At 44.2% G+C, this 26,509-nt stretch overlaps 3 protein-coding genes across 3 annotated transcripts; all 3 read left to right on the top strand.

Annotated features, from left to right (window-relative positions):
- The first annotated feature begins 5,118 nt into the window (after nt 1-5,118).
- Nucleotides 5,119-6,884, top strand: LOC311146686 (B-type lectin plumieribetin-like). Its single transcript, XM_084183219.1, has 3 exons — nt 5,119-5,178; nt 5,538-5,632; nt 6,475-6,884. The coding sequence occupies exons 2-3, from the start codon at nt 5,543-5,545 to the stop codon at nt 6,733-6,735; spliced, it is 351 nt and encodes a 116-aa protein (XP_084039345.1). The 5' UTR covers nt 5,119-5,178; nt 5,538-5,542; the 3' UTR covers nt 6,736-6,884.
- A 3,858-nt stretch (nt 6,885-10,742) lies between these two features.
- On the top strand, nt 10,743-12,127 carry LOC311144356 (B-type lectin plumieribetin-like). Its single transcript, XM_084180384.1, has 3 exons — nt 10,743-10,802; nt 11,162-11,256; nt 11,541-12,127. The coding sequence occupies exons 2-3, from the start codon at nt 11,167-11,169 to the stop codon at nt 11,799-11,801; spliced, it is 351 nt and encodes a 116-aa protein (XP_084036510.1). The 5' UTR covers nt 10,743-10,802; nt 11,162-11,166; the 3' UTR covers nt 11,802-12,127.
- Nucleotides 12,128-24,813: 12,686 nt separating this feature from the next.
- LOC311100992 (B-type lectin plumieribetin-like) lies at nt 24,814-25,276 on the top strand (the record flags this gene model as incomplete). Its single annotated transcript, XM_084141999.1, has 2 exons — nt 24,814-24,903; nt 25,046-25,276. The coding sequence occupies 2 exons, from the start codon at nt 24,814-24,816 to the stop codon at nt 25,274-25,276; spliced, it is 321 nt and encodes a 106-aa protein (XP_083998125.1).
- Nucleotides 25,277-26,509: the final 1,233 nt, after the last annotated feature.

Raw genomic sequence — 26,509 nt, 5'->3', positions numbered from 1 at the left:
CCTCCTCTTTTTAGTAGAGGCCATCACTCTGTTTTATCGCGCAATTGCATAGCCTATAGAAATGTTGCGCAACATGAGCTCATGGGCTCTCATTAAGTGTTTGATTAGATTTTCGATTACATTTGCATTGATGTCAGAGTGATTAGAGGGACAATAGAGTGCTGAGTACCAGGCAGTTAGCAAGTTTGGTAGGCTACTAATGACCATGAGCAGCATCAGAGCTTGGAGAAGCCTAAGTACCGTGACTAAACGGTCACATGGAATTTGACTGCCTTCATGATTCGTGACCGCCGGTGTGGCGGTAATACGGTCACCGCAACAGCCCTAGGCATGACCCTCAGAAGTAATGTCATGACCCAAATATTTAACAGAGCTCCGGCATAATTGCATCTTACTGGGGGAAACTTTTCTGCCAAAAATATCTACATGCCACAACTGGCGCAGCTCCTTTCATGCGTCCAATGTCAGTCTTTGATTTAGCCCACAGTTCTTCAGGTATATCTTTTAGCCAATCAATGTGTGAATTATCTTGTAATACCACAGGCATGGTTTCAACGGGAATTGGTTGTTTTCTTGGTATTGTCATTACAGTGCCCAGTATTTTACATTTTAGTCATTTAGCAGACACTCTTATCCAGAGCGACTTACAGTTATAATTTTATATTTATTAACTAAAATGTCAATAAGGGGGTTTTGTGTTGACTAGGTGGTCAATTTTAGCATTTGACAGGTCTCTTCTGGTTCTTCAACATTGTTTTCTTCATTAGTTTCTTATTTTGTTTCCGCCTCATCCTATGTTTGGTAGCCCCTCGCCCACCTCCTCTTCCAAAAGGGTTGTCCACCTGCATGCCAACAGGTGGGGACGGCCACTCTCCTTGACCTTCTCCTGCTCCAGGACAGTGTCTTGAGAAATGCCCTAACTTCCCACAGTTGTAGCAGCTCCAGTCTCTCCCTCCGTCAGCTCCACCAGGGGCCCCTCGGCCTCTACCTCTTCCTCTGCCTCTTGTTCTCTCTGCTCGTTTGTTCTGGTTCTTGTCTTGGCTGGTTGCTTTCTGTCTTCAGCTCCAGCACCTTCTGCAGATCCTCCAACAGCTCCTAATCCCACAGCTCCTTCACCTGGCACAGGCCCACCCCCAAGTGTGTTATGAGGAGGTGGGAGGCCACCATCTCCGTCTGCTGGTGGCGTCTTCTTTTTATTTTGTCCTTCTTCCTCTTCAAGTTGGCCTCTCACATACTCCAGTTTTTCTGTGCTTAGTGTCCCATCAGCAGGGAAATCTCCATCTGTCTATCTTGTCCAGTCTTCTGTTTGGTCCAGTACCCCCCTGCCATTTGTTTTGCCATTACACTACACAGCCCTTTTGGTTCCCAGCACGGATCCTCCATCCTACTCTTACTATTTCCCTTTCCCATACCCTTTGTTGAACTCTTTAGAAAAAACTTCCAGCTTAACACATCATCCCACACTCACACAACTCTCACACCGGGGCTAAACCCCTGTTCAGTTAATTAGTCAATCATACAATACTCACATCCACATTCACTTAGTACTATTCCCAAACACACTCAGTAATCTCCCTTATTACTCCTTATGCATCTTCAACGATTCTCTTGTCGTTACCGCCTATGCATTTATTTTACTTTTTGAAAGTTAAAAAAAACTTTTACCCCTTTTTCTCCCCAATTTCATGATATTCAATTGGTAGTTACAATCTTGTCCCATCGCCGCAACTCCCCTACGGACTCAGGAGAGGCCAAGGTTGAGAGCCATGCGTCCTCCGAAACACGACCCTGCCAAGCCGCACTGCATCTTGACACACTGCTCGCTTAATCCGGTAGCCAGCCGCACCAATGTGTCGGAGGAAACACCATCCAGCTGGCGACCGAAGTCAGCTTGCAGGCGCCCGGCCCACCACAAGGATTCGCTAGAGCGCTATGGGACAAGGAAATCCCAGCCGGCCAACCCCTCCCCTAACCCGGACGACGCTGAGACAATTGTGCGCCACCTCATGGATCTCCCGGTCATGGCCAGCTGTGAAACAGCCTGGGATCAAACCCGGGTCTGTAGTGACGCCTCAAGCACTACGATGCAGTGCCTTATACCGCTGCACCACTCGAAAGGCCCTCCTTTGCATACATATGTATCTTCAACGGTTCTCCTATAGTCTCTATAGTTGCCATAGTCTCTATAGTATCTATAGTCTCTGAGTCTCTATAGTCTCTATAGTCTCTATAGTCTCTATGGTATCTATAGTCTCTGTCTCTGTAGTCTATATAGTTATAAATGATATAGTCTCTATAACCTCTATATTCTTGCCGCTTCCTATACATATAGAATAGCACCTCGTGTTACTACCAGTTGTTCTCAGACCACGTAGACACTTCTCATGAATACCTAAAATAACACCTTGTGCTATTATCAGTGGTTCTCTGTACACATAGATACTTCTCATAAATGCCTACAATAACACCTCATGATGCCAAAATTGTCATGGAAATTCATCATTAAGGACTCAAACTCAATGTAAATGAATCAATCTTTATTATCACGGCCAGAGAGGTTCACAAACTCAATCCAAGCTTGATGAAATCTCTGAAAAGGGCGTTCCCTTTCAGTTCTCATATACTGCTACACAAGCAAGTCATATACGCATGATTTACATTATTCATTATTCATTATTAACGTTGGTTCCTGCATGTGACTGAGAGGCTTCTTCTCTCAAAGCTGTGACCTTGAAATTGAGATACTCCTTTTGGTTCCCAGAACAATGATCTGGGCGTACTGCCAATTGGTCTGAGGAGGAGGTCACAGTCACCTGCACGAACCAAGATAGAGTGAGAGGAGAAGCTGTGTACAATTGAAGGCTATCTCTTCAGACATCAACATCTTCCCTCACATAGGGTTTCCAATCTCTCCAAAAGAATGTGGTGAATGACGGTGTCAAAAGCAGCACGGATGAGTGCTCGAGAAGAGCCGAATGGATTGACCCTGCTCGTAATGAAGAGCTGAACGACGTATGAGTGCGTACCAATGGTTTCCAGTACGATGACGTTACTGATTAAGCTTTCTCCACCCTCTCCAGATGTGCCCTGCTACGACGAGACTGCTGAGGCCACGACTACCACATCGGAACTCGATGATGCCAACTCGACAAACGCTCCATGCCAAACAACTATGGACTCTAGCGTGAGTGTGCCTGTCCTTGTGTTTTGTTCTGTTTTGCTTTTATCCTGTAACCCCCTTTTATAATACTAAGTAAATAAAGATATTAAAGAACCGTAAACACTGACTGTCTGCCTCCTGCCTGTGTCTGTGGTATTGGGATTGAAATAACTTTGGTTGTTAGCATAGTCGGCAGGATCCCACTTGCAAACACACTGCTTAGACATGTCTCTGGAACAATCAGAAGGCGGGGACACCCCCAATGTTGCAGAGGCTGTAGCCACCCCTATTACACAGTCATGCCATGGTTCATGGGATCCACTTGGGTCCCCAAGTTTGATGGGGACAACATAAAATGTAGAAGTTGGCGGGCTCAAGTAGAGGTAATATTGTGAGCACAGGGGCTTATGGCACAGTAGCAGGGCCATCCACTCCGTAGAGACTGTGGCAAGGCAGGGCATGTCCAACGCTGTTGCCCCCACCCACAACAGGCCCGCATAGATTTTTTGCTCCCCCTGCTGCGGAAGGGCCAGCAGTGGGGTTGGCGGCACCATCAAGAGCCCACAGTTGCTGCTGAACGAGAGACCGCAGAGCCTTACCTTGTAGATAACAAACGCTTCGGCACTTCGGCGCTCTTACCGGGTAACCCAGAGGTAAAACCTCAGGAAAGTATTGAGACACTAATGCTGCATTTAGATGAGGGACGCCAAAACCGTCATACCAGTCGGCAGAGCGGGACAAGAAAGCAAGCAAGAAATACTGTGACGGCAAAAGCAAGCCAGCACGACAGTATGTGTTGCTATGGTGATTTCAGTAAACAAACAGTGCAAATCAACATCCGGTTGAAAACAACGTGATGGCAAAAGTTGAAATAGTTTAACTCTGGTGGCAAGTCCCGTCTACCGTGGCGGCTGACGGCATTCACCGTCATTCTCTCATCGAAAACAATGACATCTGGTTTTCCGTCTACCTCGTGCCATCTAAACGCAGTATTAGAATTGTGGTCGGGAGTCCGGGATGACCATATTTAATGGGGGGGGGGGGGGGATAACGTCACTTATTGATATCATGCGTATTTGAGTGCCTTTTAATCACGTGTGCTGTGTGTTTATGATTGCCTTTCACTTAATTCCTTACATTCTCATGTGTGAAATCTAATTCAATTGCATGGACTATTGGACTAAAGTGACATTGAGACAGCTGTTGCCAATTCCCCTTCACCTCATCCCTCCCCTGACCAGTGCCGATTCTAGCATGTCAATCTTGGTGGGGCAAACAAACAATTTTTTTTAGATGCATGCCATCAAAGCCACTACACAACTCTAAACAATACATTAAATGCACTATAACGGTGACAAACAGTGCCCACAAACTTTAAGGGTCTACATAAAGCTGTCCCGACAGTGGAGCTAATGGCTGACTTGCTTAAATAAATATGGTTTCTACTGACTCCATGTGGGTTTCTGTAACTGGATAAGAATCTCATTCTCCTTCAACACTCAAGAACATTCACTGTCTTCTTGGTCAGCAACTCCAGTGTAGATTTGGCTTTGTGTTTTAGGTTATTGTCCTGCTGAAAGGTGAATTAATCTCCCAGTGTCTGGTGGAAAGCAGATTGAACCAGGTCTTCCTCTAGGATTTTGTCTGTGCTTACTCCATCCCATTTCTTTTTTATCCTGAAACTCCCCAGATCCAGCCACCACTATGCTTGAAAATGTTGAGTGGTACACAGTAATATGTTGTATTGGTGACGATATCCAACCAAAATTGAGTTCTGATCAGTTTGATATAATAACTCGAAAAATTGAAAAGTGAGGTGTAACTTAGCATTGGGACTTTTGATGTGTATACTAATGCAAATCCATATGTTACGTTTACGCTACCTACCCTTTAAAAATGGGCACAGCTCTGGTCCCTCCTCCATTCCCCTCCCATGTCCCTGTTGATATAAACTGGGGTGTCAGTGCATCTCTCCCCATTCTTCTTTCACTGCACCTTGTTTAAGACTCCAACACTGAGTGAGTATTGAACTTTACCTAGTGATTTATTGTTCTAAATACCTGCTCATCTTTTTATATATATATTTTTTTATATCTGCTCAACGGTGATCTATTGCCTACAATGCTGCCCTCTTGTGTTTTCAATGCACTTTAAAATATATGTGCATTTCAGTTGACTTTGGTTAACTTTTTATTTCAAAGATTGGTCTTAAATTTTACTTTTGCATGGCAATACACTACTGCACTATTTTGTCCTGTGGGGTATATACCTAATATATACGATAACTCTATCCAACATTCCTTAATATACTTTTTTTGTGAAAGAGTGTACGACCTGGATTTCTGTACATTGATAACCCAAACATCTCATTACACAGTCATCATGAGCAGGAACTACTTGTCCAAAAATGATGAGCTCCGCAAGGGAGACTTCCTACTATCCAACAACCGAGAGTGGAAAGCTGTCTTTCAGGTTCGTTACTTCAACATCAGCATTGTTAATATCTGTCTCAGTTTGTACAGCAGTGCATGTACAGCAGTGCATCACCCTAGTCATAGACTGTTCTCTCTGCTACCGCACGGCAAGCGGTACCGGAGTGCCAAGTCTAGGTCCAAAAGACTTCTCAACAGCTTCTACCCCCAAGCCATAAGACTCCTGAACAGCTAATCATGGCTACCCGGACTATTTGCACTGCCCCCCCCACCCCATCCTTTTTACGCTGCTGCTACTCTGTTAAGTATTTATGCATAGTCACTTTAACTCTACCCACATGTACATATTACCTCAACTACCTCAACTAGCCGGTGCCCCCGCACATTGACTATGCAACGGTACCCCCCTGTATATATAGCCTCCCTACTGTCACTTTATTCTATTGTATATATAGCCTCCCTACTGTCACTTTATTTTTTACTTCTGCTCTTTTTTTCTCAACACTTTTTTGTTGTTGTTTTATTCTTACTTTTTTGTTTAAAATAAATGCACTGTTGGTTAAGGGCTGTAAGTAAGCATTTCACTGTAATGTCTGCACCTGTTGTATTCGGCGCATGTGACCAATAAAATTTGATTTGATTTGATTTGATTTGATGTTGTTGGCACTTCTTGTACTGCTTTAGTTTGTACTGCTCTAGTGTTCTACACCTCGAGAAGCAGCTGTAATTACTTAAATCTGTTGAACAAAAAGTAAATTGCAGGTGCTTATCACTCAATGTAGGCTACATTCATGAATTGGCTTTGGTTCTGGAGAATATCAAGAGTGTGTTATTAAATAACTGTTTTGTGATAGTACTGTATATGTGTGTCTATCTCTGTAGGACGATGGCAACTTTGTGATCTACGGCTGGAAGCCCATGTGGTCTTCAGACACAGCCGGCCCCAACCCTCACCGCCTGTGCATGCAGGAAGACTGCAACCTGGTGATGTACACACAGGAGGACTCCCCCATGTGGCACACCAACACCTTTCAGACGAGCTGCAAGATGTGCCGGATCCACCTAAAAGACGACGGCATCCTTGTGCTGGAGAAGGACGGAGTAGACATCTGGAGCTCCAACGAATCCTCCGGCATGAAATGAATGAAGTCACAAAGAGTGAAGCTTTTTTTAAAAGTCTGCTACTACAGTGCATACATCTCTGACTGTCTGAATTGGGCAATCTCGTAACTTTTTATGTGTAACCAATAAAACAGTCTGTCTCTTTTAATTGTGTCAGTATTGGATTGTCATTAAATCAGTGCTTCTCAATTATTTTCTGTTACGCCCCCCTTAGGAAGAAGTAAACATTTCGCACCCCCCAACTCTCCGCTGCGACTGTAAATAGTATCATTTGTCTATAAAATTGTTATAAGTACACCTCTGCATAACATTGTATCCTTATTAACATTAAATATAGATCAACTTACAACAAAGAATAACTTTATTAACATTGTTTTTTAGTCTGTAACAGAAAATACTTAAAGTGCATCAATTTGCCAGAAATTAAGAAAATAATTCAATCCTTATTTAAACTGTAAACATTTTTTGACCATTTGATACTGAAAAATAAAATAAAATATAATCAATAAATAATAATAAATTCAAATTGATCAGCAACATTAACTCAGGAGCACAATATATGAAACACTTTGACCTATAAAACAAAAATGAATAAAACAATTTGTGCTGATTTTTTAAAAATCAAAATGAGGAAGTCAGGATTAATGACTACAATGAGCACGTTTTGCAGTGCACAGCTTTTCGAAGCGGGGTTTGAAGCATGATACTGCAACTCTCAGCTCCTGCTCAATGTTTAGCTGGGACCTGTACTTGGTCTTCAGTGCAGCAACAGCAGAGAAGCCAGTCTCACAACGATAAGATGTTGCAAAAGGAAGAAGAATGCCCATGGCATGCCTCAACATATAGAGTCCCAGAACCAGGGTGTGACAATTTAGTTCATTTAGCTTTCCAAATATGTCACTCAGGTAGGCCAGTTTTGCCAGGAAGTTCTCATCACTACATTTTTCTGCGAGTTCATACTTGTGCTCCTGCTCCGAAAACATTCTTATCTGCTCTCTGAGCTCAAAAACTCGGGACAAGACTTTTCTTCGTGACTGTGAAACAGCACAGCTTGATGTTCAGCTCCCATCTCCTCACAGATAGCAGAGAAGACTCTTGTTTTTAGTGGTCTGGTCTTTATAAAATTGACTACACCTACAATGTCAGTCATAACCTCACTTAATTCAGAGGAAAGGTGCCTTGAAGCCAGTGCTTCTCTGTGTATAACACAGTGTGTCCACTCAGCATTAGGTGAGGCCTTCTTGATGAGTGCCCGAAGTCCTTTTCTCATCCCTGCCATGGTCTGTGCACCATCACTGCAAACACCAATGCAGTTCTCCCACTTTAGCCCATTCTCAGTCAGGAAGCAGTCCAGCATTTTGAATAGCTCTTCAGCTGTGGCTCTGTCTCTGACATATTTACAAAAAAGTAGATCCTCACATAGGGAGTTTGTCATGTCAAAACGTACATAAGCGATAAACAAACAGTCTTTGTTGCTGTCAGTTGCTTCATCGAACTGTAAGGCAAAACGTTTGTCTTTGAGTTTATCTACCAGCTGTTCTTTAAGATCGTTAGCAATGTCATTTATACGTCTGGCGACAGTGTCATTGGACAGAGGGATAGTTTTTATTTTTGCAGCACTTGCGTCATCCAGCATGACAGAGACCATGTATAATGCTGCAGGCAGTATCAGCTCCTCTGCTATGGAGTGTTTTTTTTTGCACTGAGCAATTTGGTACGCCACCTTATATGATGCTAACAGTGCTCGCTGGTTTACTGAAGTAGCATTCACAAAGCGGGACGATTGTTGGCAATATTCGGCACGTTTTCGCTGAAAAAACTCAAGCGGCTTATCAGCGTGATTGGGGTGTAATGTCTTTAAGTGACGCCTTAATTTATTTGGCTTCATGCTGTCCGCTGCCAACATTTTTAGACACAGTAAACACACCGGTCTTTCCTCGTCTCCCACCGTAGTCACAGTGAAGCCAAGCGCTACATACGCTTCGTCATATTTCCTCGTCTTAGCTTTCGGGAGACTTACGTTTGTCTCATTATCTCCGTCTCTCTCCGCCTTTCTTTTCATCCCTGTTAAATATTTTTCCATGGTGTCTCTTAAGGGTTTGTTATCTGCACTTCATATCTCCTGCTCTGTGCTGTGTGCTCTTGTTCCGTGCAAAAAAAACATACTCCCTGGGGGGAAAAAAGCACGTTCCACGGGGTCACACGCGCCCCCCCCTGGCATTGCTCCGAGCCCCACCAGGGGGGCGCGCCCCACTATTTGAGAAGGACTGCTTTAAATGAACATCTTGATAAATTGGGTGGGGTAAGGGGGGGGGGGGGGGGGGGGTAGAAGGATTACTTTATCCTATCCCAGGTATTCCTTAAAGAGGTGGGGTTTCTAATGTCTCTGGAAGGTGGTGAGTGACTCCGCTGTCCTGGCGTCGTGAGGGAGCAGTTGGCGGGCTCAGGTAGAGGTAATATTGTGAGCACAGGGGCTTATGGCACAGTAGCAGGGCCATCCACTCCGTAGAGACTGTGGCAAGGCAGGGCATGTCCAACGCTGTTGCCCCCACCCACAACAGGCCCGCATAGATTTTTTGCTCCCCCTGCTGCGGAAGGGCCAGCAGTGGGGTTGGCGGCACCATCAAGAGCCCACAGTAGCTGCTGAACGAGAGACTGCAGAGCCTTACCTTGTAAATAACAAACGCTTCGGCACTTCAGCGCTCTTACCGGGTAACCAGAGGTAAAACCTCAGGAAAGTATTGAGACACTAATGCTGCATTTAGACGAGGGACGCCAAAACCGTCATACCAGTCGGCAGAGCGGGACAAGAAAGCAAGCAAGAAATACTGTGACGGCAAAAGCAAGCCAGCACGACAGTATGTGTTGCTATGGTGATTTCAGTAAACAAACAGTGCAAATCAACATCCGGTTGAAAACAACGTGATGGCAAAAGTTGAAATAGTTTAACTCTGGTGGCAAGTCCCGTCTACCGTGGCGGCTGACGGCATTCACCGTCATTGTCTCATCGAAAACAATGACATCTGGTTTTCCGTCTACCTCGTGCCATCTAAACGCAGTATTAGAATTGTGGTCGGGAGTCCGGGATGACCATATTTAATGGGGGGGGGGGGGGGGGATAACGTCACTTATTGATATCATGCGTATTTGAGTGCCTTTTAATCACGTGTGCTGTGTGTTTATGATTGCCTTTCACTTAATTCCTTACATTCTCATGTGTGAAATCTAATTGAATTGCATGGACTATTGGACTAAAGTGACATTGAGACAGCTGTTGCCAATTCCCCTGCACCTCATCCCTCCCCTGACCAGTGCCGATTCTAGCATGTCAATCTTGGTGGGGCAAACAACCAATTTTTTTAGATGCATGCCATCAAAGCCACTACACAACTCTAAACAATACATTAAATGCACTATAACGGTGACAAACAGTGCCCACAAACTTTTAGGGTCTACATAAAGCTGTCCCGACAGTGGAGCTAATGGCTGACTTGCTTAAATAAATATGGTTTCTACTGACTCCATGTGGGTTTCTGTAACTGGATAAGAATCTCATTCTCCTTCAACACTCAAGAACATTCACTGTCTTCTTGGTCAGCAACTCCAGTGTAGATTTGGCTTTGTGTTTTAGGTTATTGTCCTGCTGAAAGGTGAATTAATCTCCCAGTGTCTGGTGGAAAGCAGATTGAACCAGGTCTTCCTCTAGGATTTTGTCTGTGCTTACTCCATCCCATTTCTTTTTTATCCTGAAACTCCCCAGATCCAGCCACCACTATGCTTGAAAATGTTGAGTGGTACACAGTAATATGTTGTATTGGTGACGATATCCAACCAAAATTGAGTTCTGATCAGTTTGATATAATAACTCGAAAAATTGAAAAGAAAGGTGTAACTTAGCATTGGGACTTTTGATGTGTATACTAATGCAAATCCATATGTTACGTTTACGCTACCTACCCTTTAAAAATGGGCACAGCTCTGGTCCCTCCTCCATTCCCCTCCCATGTCCCTGTTGATATAAACTGGGGTGTCAGTGCATCTCTCCCCATTCTTCTTTCACTGCACCTTGTTTAAGACTCCAACACTGAGTGAGTATTGAACTTTACCTAGTGATTTATTGTTCTAAATACCTGCTCATCTTTTTATATATATATTTTTTTATATCTGCTCAACGGTGATCTATTGCCTACAATGCTGCCCTCTTGTGTTTTCAATGCACTTTAAAATATATGTGCATTTCAGTTGACTTTGGTTAACTTTTTATTTCAAAGATTGGTCTTAAATTTTACTTTTGCATGGCAATACACTACTGCACTATTTTGTCCTGTGGGGTATATACCTAATATATACGATAACTCTATCCAACATTCCTTAATATACTTTTTTTGTGAAAGAGTGTACGACCTGGATTTCTGTACATTGATAACCCAAACATCTCATTACACAGTCATCATGAGCAGGAACTACTTGTCCAAAAATGATGAGCTCCGCAAGGGAGACTTCCTACTATCCAACAACCGAGAGTGGAAAGCTGTCTTTCAGGTTCGTTACTTCAACATCAGCATTGTTAATATCTGTCTCAGTTTGTACAGCAGTGCATGTTGTTGGCACTTCTTGTACTGCTTTAGTTTGTACTGCTCTAGTGTTCTACACCTCGAGAAGCAGCTGTAATTACTTAAATCTGTTGAACAAAAAGTAAATTGCAGGTGCTTATCACTCAATGTAGGCTACATTCATGAATTGGCTTTGGTTCTGGAGAATATCAAGAGTGTGTTATTAAATAACTGTTTTGTGATAGTACTGTATATGTGTGTCTATCTCTGTAGGACGATGGCAACTTTGTGATCTACGGCTGGAAGCCCATGTGGTCTTCAGACACAGCCGGCCCCAACCCTCACCGCCTGTGCATGCAGGAGGACTGCAACCTGGTGATGTACACACAGGAGGACTCCCCCATGTGGCACACCAACACCTTTCAGACGAGCTGCAAGATGTGCCGGATCCACCTAAAAGACGACGGCATCCTTGTGCTGGAGAAGGACGGAGTAGACATCTGGAGCTCCAACGAATCCTCCGGCATGAAATGAATGAAGTCACAAAGAGTGAAGCTTTTTTTAAAAGTCTGCTACTACAGTGCATACATCTCTGACTGTCTGAATTGGGCAATCTCGTAACTTTTTATGTGTAACCAATAAAACAGTCTGTCTCTTTTAATTGTGTCAGTATTGGATTGTCATTAAATCAGTGCTTCTCAATTATTTTCTGTTACGCCCCCCTTAGGAAGAAGTAAACATTTCGCACCCCCCAACTCTCCGCTGCGACTGTAAATAGTATCATTTGTCTATAAAATTGTTATAAGTACACCTCTGCATAACATTGTATCCTTATTAACATTAAATATAGATCAACTTACAACAAAGAATAACTTTATTAACATTGTTTTTTAGTCTGTAACAGAAAATACTTAAAGTGCATCAATTTGCCAGAAATTAAGAAAATAATTCAATCCTTATTTAAACTGTAAACATTTTTTGACCATTTGATACTGAAAAATAAAATAAAATATAATCAATAAATAATAATAAATTCAAATTGATCAGCAACATTAACTCAGGAGCACAATATATGAAACACTTTGACCTATAAAACAAAAATGAATAAAACAATTTGTGCTGATTTTTTTAAAATCAAAATGAGGAAGTCAGGATTAATGACTACAATGAGCACGTTTTGCAGTGCACAGCTTTTCGAAGCGGGGTTTGAAGCATGATACTGCAACTCTCAGCTCCTGCTCAATGTCACTCAATGTTTAGCTGGGACCTGTACTTGGTCTTCAGTGCAGCAACAGCAGAGAAGCCAGTCTCACAACGATAAGATGTTGCAAAAGGAAGAAGAATGCCCATGGCATGCCTCAACATAATAATAATAATAATATAATTGGTCATTTAGCAGAGGCTCTTATCCAGAGCGACTTACAGGAGCAATTAGGGTTAAGTGCCTTGCTCAAGGGCACATCGACAGATTTTTCACCTAGTCGGCTCGGGGATTAGAACCAGCGACCTTTCGGTTACTGGCACAACGCTCTTAACCACTAAGCTACCTGCCGCCCAATAGAGTCCCAGAACCAGGGTGTGACAATTTAGTTCATTTAGCTTTCCAAATATGTCACTCAGGTAGGCCAGTTTTGCCAGGAAGTTCTCATCACTACATTTTTCTGCGAGTTCATACTTGTGCTCCTGCTCCGAAAACATTCTTATCTGCTCTCTGAGCTCAAAAACTCGGGACAAGACTTTTCCTCGTGACTGTGAAACAGCACAGCTTGATGTTCAGCTCCCATCTCCTCACAGATAGCAGAGAAGACTCTTGTTTTTAGTGGTCTGGTCTTTATAAAATTGACTACACCTACAATGTCAGTCATAACCTCACTTAATTCAGAGGAAAGGTGCCTTGAAGCCAGTGCTTCTCTGTGTATAACACAGTGTGTCCACTCAGCATTAGGTGAGGCCTTCTTGATGAGTGCCCGAAGTCCTTTTCTCATCCCTGCCATGGTCTGTGCACCATCACTGCAAACACCAATGCAGTTCTCCCACTTTAGCCCATTCTCAGTCAGGAAGCAGTCCAGCATTTTGAATAGCTCTTCAGCTGTGGCTCTGTCTCTGACATATTTACAAAAAAGTAGATCCTCACACAGGGAGTTTGTCATGTCAAAACGTACATAAGCGATAAACAAACAGTCTTTGTTGCTGTCAGTTGCTTCATCGAACTGTAAGGCAAAACGTTTGTCTTTGAGTTTATCTACCAGCTGTTCTTTAAGATCGTTAGCAATGTCATTTATACGTCTGGCGACAGTGTCATTGGACAGAGGGATAGTTTTTATTTTTGCAGCACTTGCGTCATCCAGCATGACAGAGACCATGTCTAATGCTGCAGGCAGTATCAGCTCCTCTGCTATGGAGTGTTTTTTTTTGCACTGAGCAATTTGGTACGCCACCTTATATGATGCTAACAGTGCTCGCTGGTTTACTGAAGTAGCATTCACAAAGCGGGACGATTGTTGGCAATATTCGGCACGTTTTCGCTGAAAAAACTCAAGCGGCTTATCAGCGTGATTGGGGTGTAATGTCTTTAAGTGACGCCTTAATTTATTTGGCTTCATGCTGTCCGCTGCCAACATTTTTAGACACAGTAAACACACCGGTCTTTCCTCGTCTCCCACCGTAGTCACAGTGAAGCCAAGCGCTACATACGCTTCGTCATATTTCCTCGTCTTAGCTTTCGGGAGACTTACGTTTGTCTCATTATCTCCGTCTCTCTCCGCCTTTCTTTTCATCCCTGTTAAATATTTTTCCATGGTGTCTCTTAAGGGTTTGTTATCTGCACTTCATATCTCCTGCTCTGTGCTGTGTGCTCTTGTTCGGTGCAAAAAAAACATACTCCCTGGGGGGAAAAAAGCACGTTCCACGGGGTCACACGCGCCCCCCTGGCATTGCTCCGAGCCCCACCAGGGGGGCGCGCCCCACTATTTGAGAAGGACTGCATTAAATGAACATCTTGATAAACTGGGTGGGGTAAGGGGGGGGGGGGGGGTAGAAGGATTACTTTATCCTATCCCAGGTATTCCTTAAAGAGGTGGGGTTTCTAATGTCTCTGGAAGGTGGTGAGTGACTCCGCTGTCCTGGCGTCGTGAGGGAGCTTGTTCCACCATTGGGGTGCCAGAGCAGCGAACAGTTTTGACTGGGCTGAGCGGGAACTGTATTTCCGCAGAGGTAGGGGAGCCAGCAGGCCAGAGGTGGATGAACGCAATGCCCTCGTTTGGGTGTAGGGACTGATCAGAGCCTGAAGGTACGGAGGTGCCGTTCCCCTCACAGCTCCGTAGGCAAGCACCATGGTCTTGTAGCAGATACGAGCTTCAACTGAAAGCCAGTGGAGTGTGCGGAGGAGCGGGGTGACGTGAGAGAATTTGGGAAGGTTGAACACCAGACTGGCTGCGGCATTCTGGATGAGTTGTAGGGGTTTAATGGCACAGGCAGGGAGCCCAGCCAACAGCGAGTTGCAGTAATCCAGACGGGAGATGACAAGTGCCTGGATTAGGACCTGTGCCGCTTCCTGTGTAAGGCAGGGTCGTACTCTCCGAATGTTGTAGAGCATGAACCTACCGGATTGGGTCACCGCCTTGATGTTAGCGGAGAACGACAGGGTGTTGTCCAGGGTCACGCCAAGGCTCTTCGCACTCTGGGAGGAGGACACAACAGAGTTGTCAACTGTGATGGCGAGATCATGGAACGGGCAGTCCTTCCCCGGGAGGAAGAGCAGCTCCGTCTTGCCAAGGTTCAGCTTGAGGTGGTGATCCGTCATCCATACTGATATGTCTGCCAGACATGCAGAGATGCGATTCGCCACCTGGTTGTCAGAAGGGGGAAAGGAGAAGATTAGTTGTGTGTCGTCTGCGTAGCAATGATAGGAGAGGCCATGTGAGGATATGACAGAGCCAAGTGACTAAGTGTATAGCGAGAATAGGAGAGGGCCTAGAACTGAGCCCTGGGGGACACCAGTGGTGAGAGCACGTGGTGCGGAGACAGCTTCTCGCCACGCCACATGGTAGGAGCGACCGGTCAGGTAGGACGCAATCCAAGAGTGAGCCGCGCCGGAGATGCCCAGCTCGGAGAGGGTGGAGAGGAGGATCTGATGGTTCACAGTATCAAAGGCAGCAGACAGGTCTAGAAGGACAAGAGCAGAGGAGAGAGAGTTAGCTTTAGCAGTGCGGAGAGCCTCCGTGACACAGAGAAGAGCAGTCTCAGTTGAATGACCAGTCTTGAAACCTGACTGGTTTGGATCAAGAAGGTCATTATGAGAGAGATAGCAAGAAAGTTGGCTAAAGACGGCACGCTCAATAGTTTTGGAGAGAAAAGAAAGAAGGGATACTGGTCTGTAGTTGTTGACATCAGAGGGATCGAGTGTTGGTTTTTTGAGAAGGGGTGCAACTCTCGCTCTCTTGAAGACGGAAGGGACATAGCCAGCGGTCAAGGATGAGTTGATCAGCGAGGTGAGGTAAGGGAGAAGGTCACCGGAGATGGTCTGGAGAAGAGAGGAGGGGATAGGGTCAAGCGGACAGGTTGTTGGGCGGCCGGCCGTCACAAGTCGCAAGATTTTATCTGGAGAGAGAGGGGAGAAAGAAGTCAAAGCATAGGGTAGGGCAGTGTGAGCAGGACCAGCAGTGTCATTTGACTTAACAAACGAGGATCGGATGTCGTCAACCTTCTTTTCAAAATGGTTGACGAAGTCATCCACTGAGAGGGAGGAGGGGGGGGAGTGGGAGGAGGATTCAGCAGGTAGGAGAAGGTGGCAAAGAGCTTCCTATGGTTAGAGGCAGATGCTTGGAATTTAGAGTGGTAGAAAGTGGCCTTAGCAGCAGAAACAGATGAAGAAAATGTAGAGAGGAGGGAGTAAAAAGATGCCAGGTCCGCAGGGAGTCTAGTTTTCCTCCATTTCCGCTCGGCTGCCCGGAGCCCTGTTCTGTGAGCTCGCAATGAGTCATCAAGCCACGGAGCTGGAGGGGAGGACCGAGCCGGCCGGGAGGATAGGGGACATAGAGAGTCAAAGGATGCAGAAAGGGAGGAGAGGAGGGTTGAGGAGGCAGAATCAGGAGATTGGAGGGAGAAGGATTGAGCAGAGGGAAGAGATGATAGGATGGAAGAGGAGAGAGTAGCGGGAGAGAGAGAGCGAAGGTTGCGACGGCGCATTACCATCTGAGTAGGGGCAGAGTGAGTAGTGTTGGAGGAGAGCGAGAGAGAGAAGGATACAAAGTAGTGGTCGGAGACATGGAGGGGAGTTGCAGTGAGATTAGTAGAACAACAGCATCTAGTAAAGATGAGGTCAAGCGTATTGCCTGCCTTGTGAGTAGGGGGGGACGGTGAGAGGGTGAGGTCAAAAGAGGAGAGGAGTGGAAAGAAGGAGGCAGAGAGAAATGAGTCAAAGGTAGACGTAGGGAGGTTGAAGTCCCCCAGAACTGTGAGGGGTGAGCCATCCTAAGGAAAGGAACTTATCAAGGCGTCAAGCTCATTGATGAACTCTCCAAGGGAACCTGGAGGGCGATAAATGACAAGGATATTAAGCTTAAATGGGCTAGTGACTGTGACAGCATGGAATTCAAATGAGGAGATAGACAGATGGGTCAGGGGAAAAATAGAGAATGTCCACTTGGGAGAGATGAGGATTCCTGTGCCACCACCCCGCTGACCAGATGCTCTCGGGGTATGCGAGAACACATGGTCAGACGAGGAGAGAGCAGTAGGAGTAGCAGTGTTTTCAGTGGTAATCCATGTTTCCGTCAGCGCCAAGAAGTCGAGGGACTGGAGGGTAGCATAGGCTGAGATTAACTCTGCCTTGTTGGCAGCAGAACGGCAGTTCCAGAGGCTGCCTGAGACCTGGAACTCCACGTGGGTGGTGCGTGCAGGGACCACCAGGTTAGAGAGGCAGCAGCCACGCGGTGTGAGGCGTTTGTATAGCCTGTGCGGAGAGGAGAGAACAGGGATTGACAGAGGCATAGTTGACAGGCTGCAGAAAATGGCTACAATAATGCAAAGGAGATCGGAATGAAATGAACTAAACATCTGGGAAAGGAGAGAGCGAGGCCTCCCTCACCACAACACCCAAATATAACTCTCCCAACTTCCACCTCAGAAACTATAATTGTTGTAAACTACAGCGGTTCAATGTTTTCTAGGAATAGACTAACTTAGTTTATTCAGCTAGCTAACTTGGTACAGTATTCTTCCGTGAAAATCGTCCAGGGCACCTAGTCATAAGACGCCACAGCCAACTAGCATGCCGGACTCCAACAACACGGTTTAGCACCAATACTCGGCCACAACAAACCACCAGTGTGTCAACACGCCAAGCAGATCGTTCGTGTCCGTGTCTAACGTTGTGGGTTAGTCCCGACAGCTTGAGCGAGTCCGTCGTCAACTTATTCAGCCAGTTAGTTAGCTAGAATAGTTAGCATACTAGCTAGCCATTGCTTTCAGACAAAGAAGAAACCCCTCCTTTCACGGCACGAACACACAGAGAGAGCCAAGCTAACGTTAACTAGTCACCCATGTCCCGAATTCCTTGAACGACTCTGGCTATCAATATGTAAAAACAAAACACAAATGTAGATTGTGACTTACCCCTAGCAGCTACTGTTAGCTAGCCAAGTGCAAAGCTAGCCACTGAATTGACTCAGCCAGTTTGCGTCTGTTCGCTAGGTCGTTCCAGCTATTGTTTACTAGTAGCTATCCAGGTAGCAACAAGCTAGCTAAATTTCAAGCACAGTAGCCACTTACTACCTAACGTTACTTCCTATTCCCTAGACCTGATCCTTCCCCTGCCTGCCACTCCTACTTACTCTTCCCTAGACCAGAGTATAGAGTATAGTTCAGTACAGTAGAGTAGAGTTCAGTACAGTACCGTACAGTAGAGCACACATTAGTAGAGTACAGTACAATGTAATATACTCTACTCTACTGGGCTGTACTCTAATGTACTGTACTAAACTATACTCTAGTCTACTTTTCTTTACTGTACTGTACTGAACTATACTCTACTATAGTGTACTGTGCTCTACTGTACTGTACTGAACTCTACACTACTGTAGTGTACTGTGCTCTACTGTAGTGTACTGTGCTCTACTCTACTATACTCTACTCTACTCTACTGTACTGAACTATACTCTACTGTACTGTAGTGTGCTCTACTGTACTGTACTGAACTCTACTCTACTCTACTGTACTGAACTATACTCTACTCTACTGTAGTGTGTGCTGTGCTGTGCTGTATTGTGATGCCCAAACTTGTGAAACATAGATGTCTATGATTGGTACAGATTTGGTCCGGTCTGGACCAACCAAATTTGGTCTTGTTTGTGGGCAGAGCTCATTAGAATATTAGCCAGTGTGTAGAATAATACACAAACATGCAAAGGAGGATATTAAATGTTTCTACCTTTGTGTACCTATTCAGTATAAATCACCTTGAAGAGAATGGTCACATAAAAAAACGGAGGGAGATTTTACTGTCATTCTGTTAGCAAAATGTCCTTGCATCCTATCTCCTCGCCTCCTTCTCGACCATACTGGAGGAGAAGGTCCCTCCCATCACATCTTGTTCTCCAATGCATTTTGAGAAGGAGGCAAGGAGAGACGATGCAAGGAATCAAGGAAAAATGAATTGAGAAAGAGTCTATAATTGCTACTATTGTGCTGTTTTTCCAGTACAGGGGTGCCACCCCTCAGCCAAACAGAAAAAGCAGCAGCCACATTGATCAAGTCTGTAAATCAGTCAGGTCAAATCAAGTGAACTAATTTCAAATCAGTACCAGGTTGATTAGCTGCTAGGCAGTTTACCAACAGACACTGAATCTGGGAACATTTGACCAATAGGCATAGCAGTGCTGAATTACTGCTTGAGTTATTTCATATTAAGCATAATGACATAACTCACACTGAACAGTCAGTACAGTTACACACACTCTTGCCATATTTAACTGTGTACACATTCAATTCAGTTTCTGAGTACACCTCTGTTTTGATATCTCCCTTGAATCGTTCCAAATGTCTGGTCATGTGAAGTCATTTAGGCCTGCTTGTGTTCATTTAGAGATCTGAAGGGTGTTTTTTGAGGAGACATTCCAGACTTATTTGATTGGATGTGGAATTTTTTTAAAGAGAGTGTCAGTATGATCCCGAAATGTGTCCTTCTTCATTCTTGATAATTGAATACACTCATCTAAAAACACTTATTCCTCACAACTATGTCATTGGAAATCGCAGTTAATATTAAAGTGCACAACATGTTAATTGCTAAGATGACTGAGAAGAGAGAGTGTCTGGCATGATCCCAATCATCTCAGCACCCAGATGTCCAGACAAAACTTTTCAAAAGGATTCGGCTTTATTTGTCACGTTACACTAAACACACAATGGGTAACATTTCTTATCTATTTTATTCTAAAAGAGAGCCTTCTTGTCCTCTCTGTGGTCTCCTCCATCAGCTCCTGACTATAAACCACCTTATTCCCTCAATGTTGCATATCGTTAACTCACCAGTTTCATCGTCTTCTCCTCTCCTCCACAGACCACATCCAGCCTGTAAGTATCCCATCGCCTCCTTAGCTGGGACATGTTAATGGTCTCTGATTCCACTTGACATTGGTTCTCTCTGTCAGTGGATTCCTCTGATCATTGCATACATGTAGTTACAGGTATTAAAGAGACAAGGAGGAAGGTCGTAAGAAAACAGTACATTAATTACATGTAAAGACTGTTATTAGGAGGGAACTAGACTTAACATGTGGCTATGAAAAGTGTTATCGTACTTCACTGGTAGATATTGGTAATCGTTTTTTGGGTGCAACTCATCCCTTATTGCAGAGAATGCTCCATATTCTCACTTTAACTACTGTACAGGAACTACATGTCCAAGTATGATGAGATGCATAAGGGAGACTACATGTGGTCCAACAACAAAGAGTGGAAGGCCTTCTTCCAGGTACAGTATGTGTCTAGAGCATGTATACAAGGCAGATTCTTAAAGTGTTCTTAGAGTTAATGTAGATTTCCTTGTAACAATATTCATTATCAACATCCAGGGGTCAAATCATTATATCTCTATATATCTCCCCATCTGTCTCCATAGGAGGATGGTAACTCTGTGTTCTATGGCTGGAAGCCCATGTGGAACTCCGACACTGCCGGCTGGCGCGACGCCCACTGCCTGTGCATGCAGGACGACTGTAACTTTGCCATGTACAAGAGGGACGAGAAGGCCATATGGCACACCAACACTCAGGCCAACGGCTTCAAGGTGTGCTGCATGTAGCCACGACGGCAACCTGGTGATTGAGAAAGACGGAGAGGAGGTGTGGAACTCCGCCCAGAGCAGGGGATCAAAGTGAAGCAGTTTGTGATCTAATGTCACTCAGTCACTCTGGGGAGGAAAATAAACTTCATCAAATGTATCTGAAGTTCTGGTGTTCTGTTCTTGTGTCCATTGTTTCTTGTTTTTTTGCATTTTTTTACAGACATAATTTTCCGTTCATAGTGTCAGAAAATAACAGCCAAGACGTGATATGATTGAACTAAGGTTATTAGGGTAACATGATTAACTCATAACTTAATAATATATTGATATACTGTAAAGCTCAGTCACGCGCCACCTCATTTTACAGGCTTAGGTCATTTACTGACACACACAATATATTTAAGTGATAATGCCTGAGAAGCCTGTGTTTGGAGGATATATTGGCACGGGTGTTGTTCGTCAAAGGCCGGAAAACTGCGCCAATATATCCTCCAAACATTGACTTTGAGGCCATTATCACTTTTATACAACGGGTTACCAACATATTCAAATAATGATTGACATATTTTCATTAAAAACGTTATTTTGATTAATTTATTCATACAATTTCATCCTTCCACAAGATATAGTCCCAACACAAATCTAGGGTTGCTACCCAAGCCGGCTGGTCGTTCATTCTATCGGTTTGGTTGCTATCGGTTTGGTCCCAGTCGTTCAGTCTTTTTGTTCTGTCGTTTGCAGAGGGAGGTGTTTTTTTGAATGTTAATTATTTGTCTTTTTGTTCTGTCATTCATTCTAAATGTTCCATTGCCATACTGGCTGGCAACGTTCTTATCCCTTGCTTGCTAGCTAGCCAACTACGGCTAATTTACAGTCACGTCAAAAAGCCAGAATGACAGCAAAGTAGCTGCATTTGCATTTGTTTAAGCTGTTTTCTAGTGACATTTATTTGGATACATCCATAACAATGAGCTAATGGGGCGCAATTTCGCCTGGTGTAGAAAATGTGCTCACCCGTCAGGACACTGTTGTTCAGAGGAGCTAGCCAACTACACAGCTAACACAATCACTTCAAACTGAAGCTGGAAAGACTGCAAACTAGCTGCACTTTGTTTCGTTTTAGCTTTTTTCAATTGACATTTCTTTGTATATATCCATAAAAATTATGCCAGCTGATTCATGATTTCGACTGGCTGAGAAACGCTGCCTACCTGTCTGTCTCGTCCCTACTCCCGACACGTTCATTACTATGGGACAGCTGGAGATCGAATTTGAATATTGAAACAATATTGCAAAGGTCGGAAAGACAGACAGCAAGGTTTATACAAATCTCCGCTGTTGAACACTAAATGTTAGTCTAAATGTGAGATCATGTCTAGATGCTTTTTATAGTGGAGATCAAGTTTATAAATTGCTTGGCTGGGCTGATGAGACAGTGGATTGCACAGTCAGATGGAACAGAGTAAATAGGCATTTTATCGTCATAGATTTAGCCGGAGGTAACTTGTGGAATAGACACCGGCTGGAATGCGGTTTTAACCAATCAGCATTTAGGATTAGACCCACACGTTGTATAAATATTTAATACATCATGGCCATATACAGTATAGACTAGTGTACCTAACCTGACCCAAATATCTCACTCCAATAATTTCTGTTGTTTTTTCCTGACCAAACTCTGGGCCCTATTTATAGCTTATAACTAGCCTATAACTAGGGTTAGGATCAGGTCACATGGTCAGGCCACATGCCCATAGCCTACTTAGTAATGATGTCTTGTGAGACAGAGAGACAAGGTGAACTAAGATGGCCCAGTCAAACAGTACAACATAGACCTTAATTACTGACTCAGCACTGGAGTCAGCAGAGCTCTGAACCTAACTATGCAGCCACATGTCTTAGATCCATGATTAGACAACCCAGCACAATCCATCTCATTTCTACACAAAATAAAACACAATTTGACACATAAAACCACTCAGGTCTACTGTAATTGTGCGAACATGGTATCACATTTTGAAATCACATTAAGAACCTATGAAATATACGGTACTGTGAGCTCAAAGTTCACTCCACTAATAAGTCTGTCCAGTATCTCAGGATGCCCATGAACTTGGTGAACTTTTTATGTTGCTTGAGAGGAATATCTGAACAACACAAGTCTGATCAGCTTTTGTTTGCTGTGCCAGATTTCTATGCCAGTAAGGCTGCATTGTGTAGAATGGTACAGGTAATTTACAAAGTTCCATCAGCCTCCAGGTTATTTATTGCATAAGTGCAATCAAATGTTAATTATGGCCTAGACGCCGCAATTTTAGGCTATATACAGAAAAATAAGTCCTGGATGCTTTTCTAGGAATAGACAACAAGAAATCCACAGGGGCTGACCAATTGGATCCCGGTCTGCTTAAGTGTGCAGCGCCCATCATTGTTGGCTCAATAACCCACATTTTCTATTTAACATTGTTATCAGGAAATATTCCAAAAGTATGGAAATCAGCTCTTGTGCTGCCACTCCATAAGGGCGGGGATAGTAGTGATCTTAATAATTATCGCCCCATTTCAAGGTTTCCTTGTCTAGCTAAGATTCTTGAATCCTTCATAAATGAACTTTGCTCTTTTTTATCTGAGAAATGTATTTTGAATACAAACCAACCAGAGTTTAGGCCTGGGCATTGCACTATTACAGCAACCACTTTAGTTCTTAATGATCTTAACAACGCTTTAGACACTAAAATGAGGCGTGTTGCTTTGTTTGTGGACCTGTCAAAAGCTTTTGGCACTGTTGATCATGCTATTTTTTTGAATAAGTTGTCCTTGATAGACCTGAGGTCTGACGCCTTTTCATGGTTTCATGATTATCTTAATGACAGAACTCAGGCCATCGTGATTGATGGGGTTAAATCTTTAAGTACATAAAGGTATACCACAGGGATTGATTTTGGGACCTGTTCTCTTCACTATTTATATAAACACCATTGGTCAATCTGTAAAAAATGGATACTATTATGTATGCTACTGCCCCGACTGTTGATCTGGCTGTGTCAAAACTACAGTCCGATTTTATAGCTATGCAGGAATCCCTTGCTGATTTAAAACTTGTGCTTAATACAGGCAAAACGAAATACATGTTGTTTTCAAACTCTCTTAAGAATGTTTCAGATGAACTACACATACATTCCCCTCCACCAAACTTTACAGTTGGCACTATGCATTCGGGCTGGTAGCGTTCTCCTGGCATCCGCCAAACCCATATTCGTCCATTGGACTGCCAGATTGTGAAGCGTGATTCATCACTCCAGAGAACACGTTTCCACTGCTCCAGAGTCCAATGGCGGCGAGCTTTACACCTCTCCAGCCGACGCTTGGCATTGCGCATGGTGTTCTTAGGCTTGTGTGCAGCTGCTCGGCCATGGAAACCCATTTCATGAAACTCCTGATTAACAATTATTGTGCTGACGTTGCTTCCAGAGACAGTTTGGAACTCGGTAGTGAGTGTTGCAACCAAGGACAGACGATTTTTACGCTCTACGTGCTTCAGCACTCAGCGGTCCGTTATGTGAGCTTGTGTGGCCTACCACTTCGCGGCTGAGCCGTTGTTGCTCCTAGATGTTTCCACTTCACAATAACAGCACTTACAGTTGACCGGGGCAGCTCTAGCAGGGCAGACATTTGACGAACTGACTTGTTGGAAAGGTGGCATCCCATGACGGTGCCACATTGAAAGTGGTCCTATGGACAGATATGGACAGATACTCCAATCTCCACTGTGGAGCTGGAGCAGTTTTACCTTGAAGAATGGGCAAAAATCCCAGTGGCTAGATGTGCCAAGCTTATAGCGACATACCCCAAGAGACTTGCAGCTGTAATTGCTGCAAAAGGTGGCTTTACAAAGTATTGACTTTCTTGTTTGTTTCACAATGATACATATTTTGCATCTTCAAAGTGGTAGGCATATTGTGTAAATCAAATGATACAAACCCCCAAAAAATCCATTTTAATTCCAGGTTGTAAGGCAACAAAATAGGAAAAATGCCAAGGGGGGTGAATACTTTCGCAAGCGACTGTATCTATCTATCTATCTCACCTCATAATCTCTATGTTCTATCTGTGTCTTAGGCCTACATCTACTACTGAGGACTTTCAATCTGTTGAGTGTGACAGTGCATCAGCCCTGAACTGTTTCTGTTGGGAAACTGACAAAAGCAATGCCTCCAATTGCTTGTTTGTCATCTCTGCTGAACTTCTCATTTCAGAATCATGAGCAGAAACTATATGTCCAAGTTTGACAAGATGCGTAAGGGAGACTACCTTATGTCCAACAACCACGAGTGGAAGGCCTGCAGGTACGTGTGTAGAACTTGAGAAACACTATGTGCCTACTTGAAAGTGTTATTTTTGGGAAGTCCATAGAAGATGTAAGGTTTAAGTTTTCCCATTACTTTGGAGCTATGTAGTTACATGCATGTATCCATTATATTTATCTCCACAGGAGGATGGAAACTTTGTGATCTACGGCTGGAAGCCCATGTGGAACTCCGACACCGCCGGTCAGCGTGATGCCTACAGCCTGTGCATGCAGGACGACTGCAACTTTGTCATGTACAAGAAGGACAACAAGATGATGTGGCAGACCAAGTTTCCAGCGTCCGGTGGCTTCAAGATGTGCCGCATGTGGCTGCACAACGATGGTACCATGGTGGTGGAGAGGGACGGAGAGTAGGTGTGGTCCTCTGCTCAGTTTAAGGGCTTCAAACAGTGAGCAGACCCCCTGCAGCTCTACCAGGGAACAGTTCATGCTGATAATACCCACACTTTCCATCTGTGCTGCATGACTGTCTCCCTTGACCTATGTTCAATAAAGATAATGTTAAAAAGGATCTGTTGTGTTCTGAACTTCTTCATCTTCTTGCATTATCCTGACCTATATGTTGATGTACTAGATAGCTGAATTCAAAGTTAAATGGGAACAGACAGAATTTTAAAATATTATCTTTCCATGAATATGAGGAGAAAACAACATGGTGTCTCGAGCACATTGGGGAATCTGGGATCTGTGAGCCCATCAGAATCTCTCAGATAAGAATAATGAATAATCGTTTCATTGAGCTGATATTTTTAGCACAGTTCATATCGTTGAGGCTCATTCTGTTGGCAGACCCTCCTCTTCATTAGCACAGGCCTCTCTGAAGCGCCATTCTTAGTGAGCCAGACACATGGCTCGTCTAGACACCACCATTGTCCCAGTCGTTTCTTGTGCCAAGAGTAAATCTCATTAGCAGTGAGAGGGATTGGCGGAGTGCGGGCTCAAAGGCTCTCCTCACCTATTGTGCACTAGAAATAGTGCAAGACTGTGATTACAGAGCGGCAAGGTGAATGGGTTTATACACTACATGACCAAAAGTACGTGGACACCTGCTCATAGAACATCTCATTCCAAAATCATGGGCATTAATATGGAGTTGGTCCCCCCTTTGCTGCTATAACAGCCTCCACTCTTCTGGGAAGGCTTTCCACTAGATGTTGGAACATTGCTGCGGGGACTTGCTTCCATTCAGCCACAAGAGCATAAGTGAGGTCGGGCACTGATGTTGGGCGATTAGGCCTGGCTTGCAGTCGGCATTCCAATTCATCCCAAAGGTGTTCGATGGGGTTGAGGTCAGGGCTCTGTGCAGGCCAGCCAAGTTCTTCCGCACCGAACTCGACAAACCATTTCTGTATGGACCTCGCATTATGCACGGGGGCATTGTCATGCTGAAACAGGAATGGGCCTTCCCCAAACTTTTGCCACAAAGTTGGAAGCACAGAATCGTCTAGAATGTCATTGTATGCTGTAGCGTTAAGATTTCACTTCACTGGAACTAAGGGGCCTAGCCCGAACCATGAAAAACAGCCCCAGACCATTATTCCTTCTCTACCAAACTTTACAGTTGGCACTATGCATTGGGGCAGGTAG

The sequence above is a fragment of the Coregonus lavaretus genome (assembly GCF_964263955.1).
Source record: "Coregonus lavaretus genome assembly, chromosome: 2".
NCBI lineage: Eukaryota > Metazoa > Chordata > Actinopteri > Salmoniformes > Salmonidae > Coregonus > Coregonus lavaretus.
The sequence above is the reverse complement of the archived record's forward strand: the minus strand, read 5'-3'. Positions and strand labels throughout refer to the sequence as shown.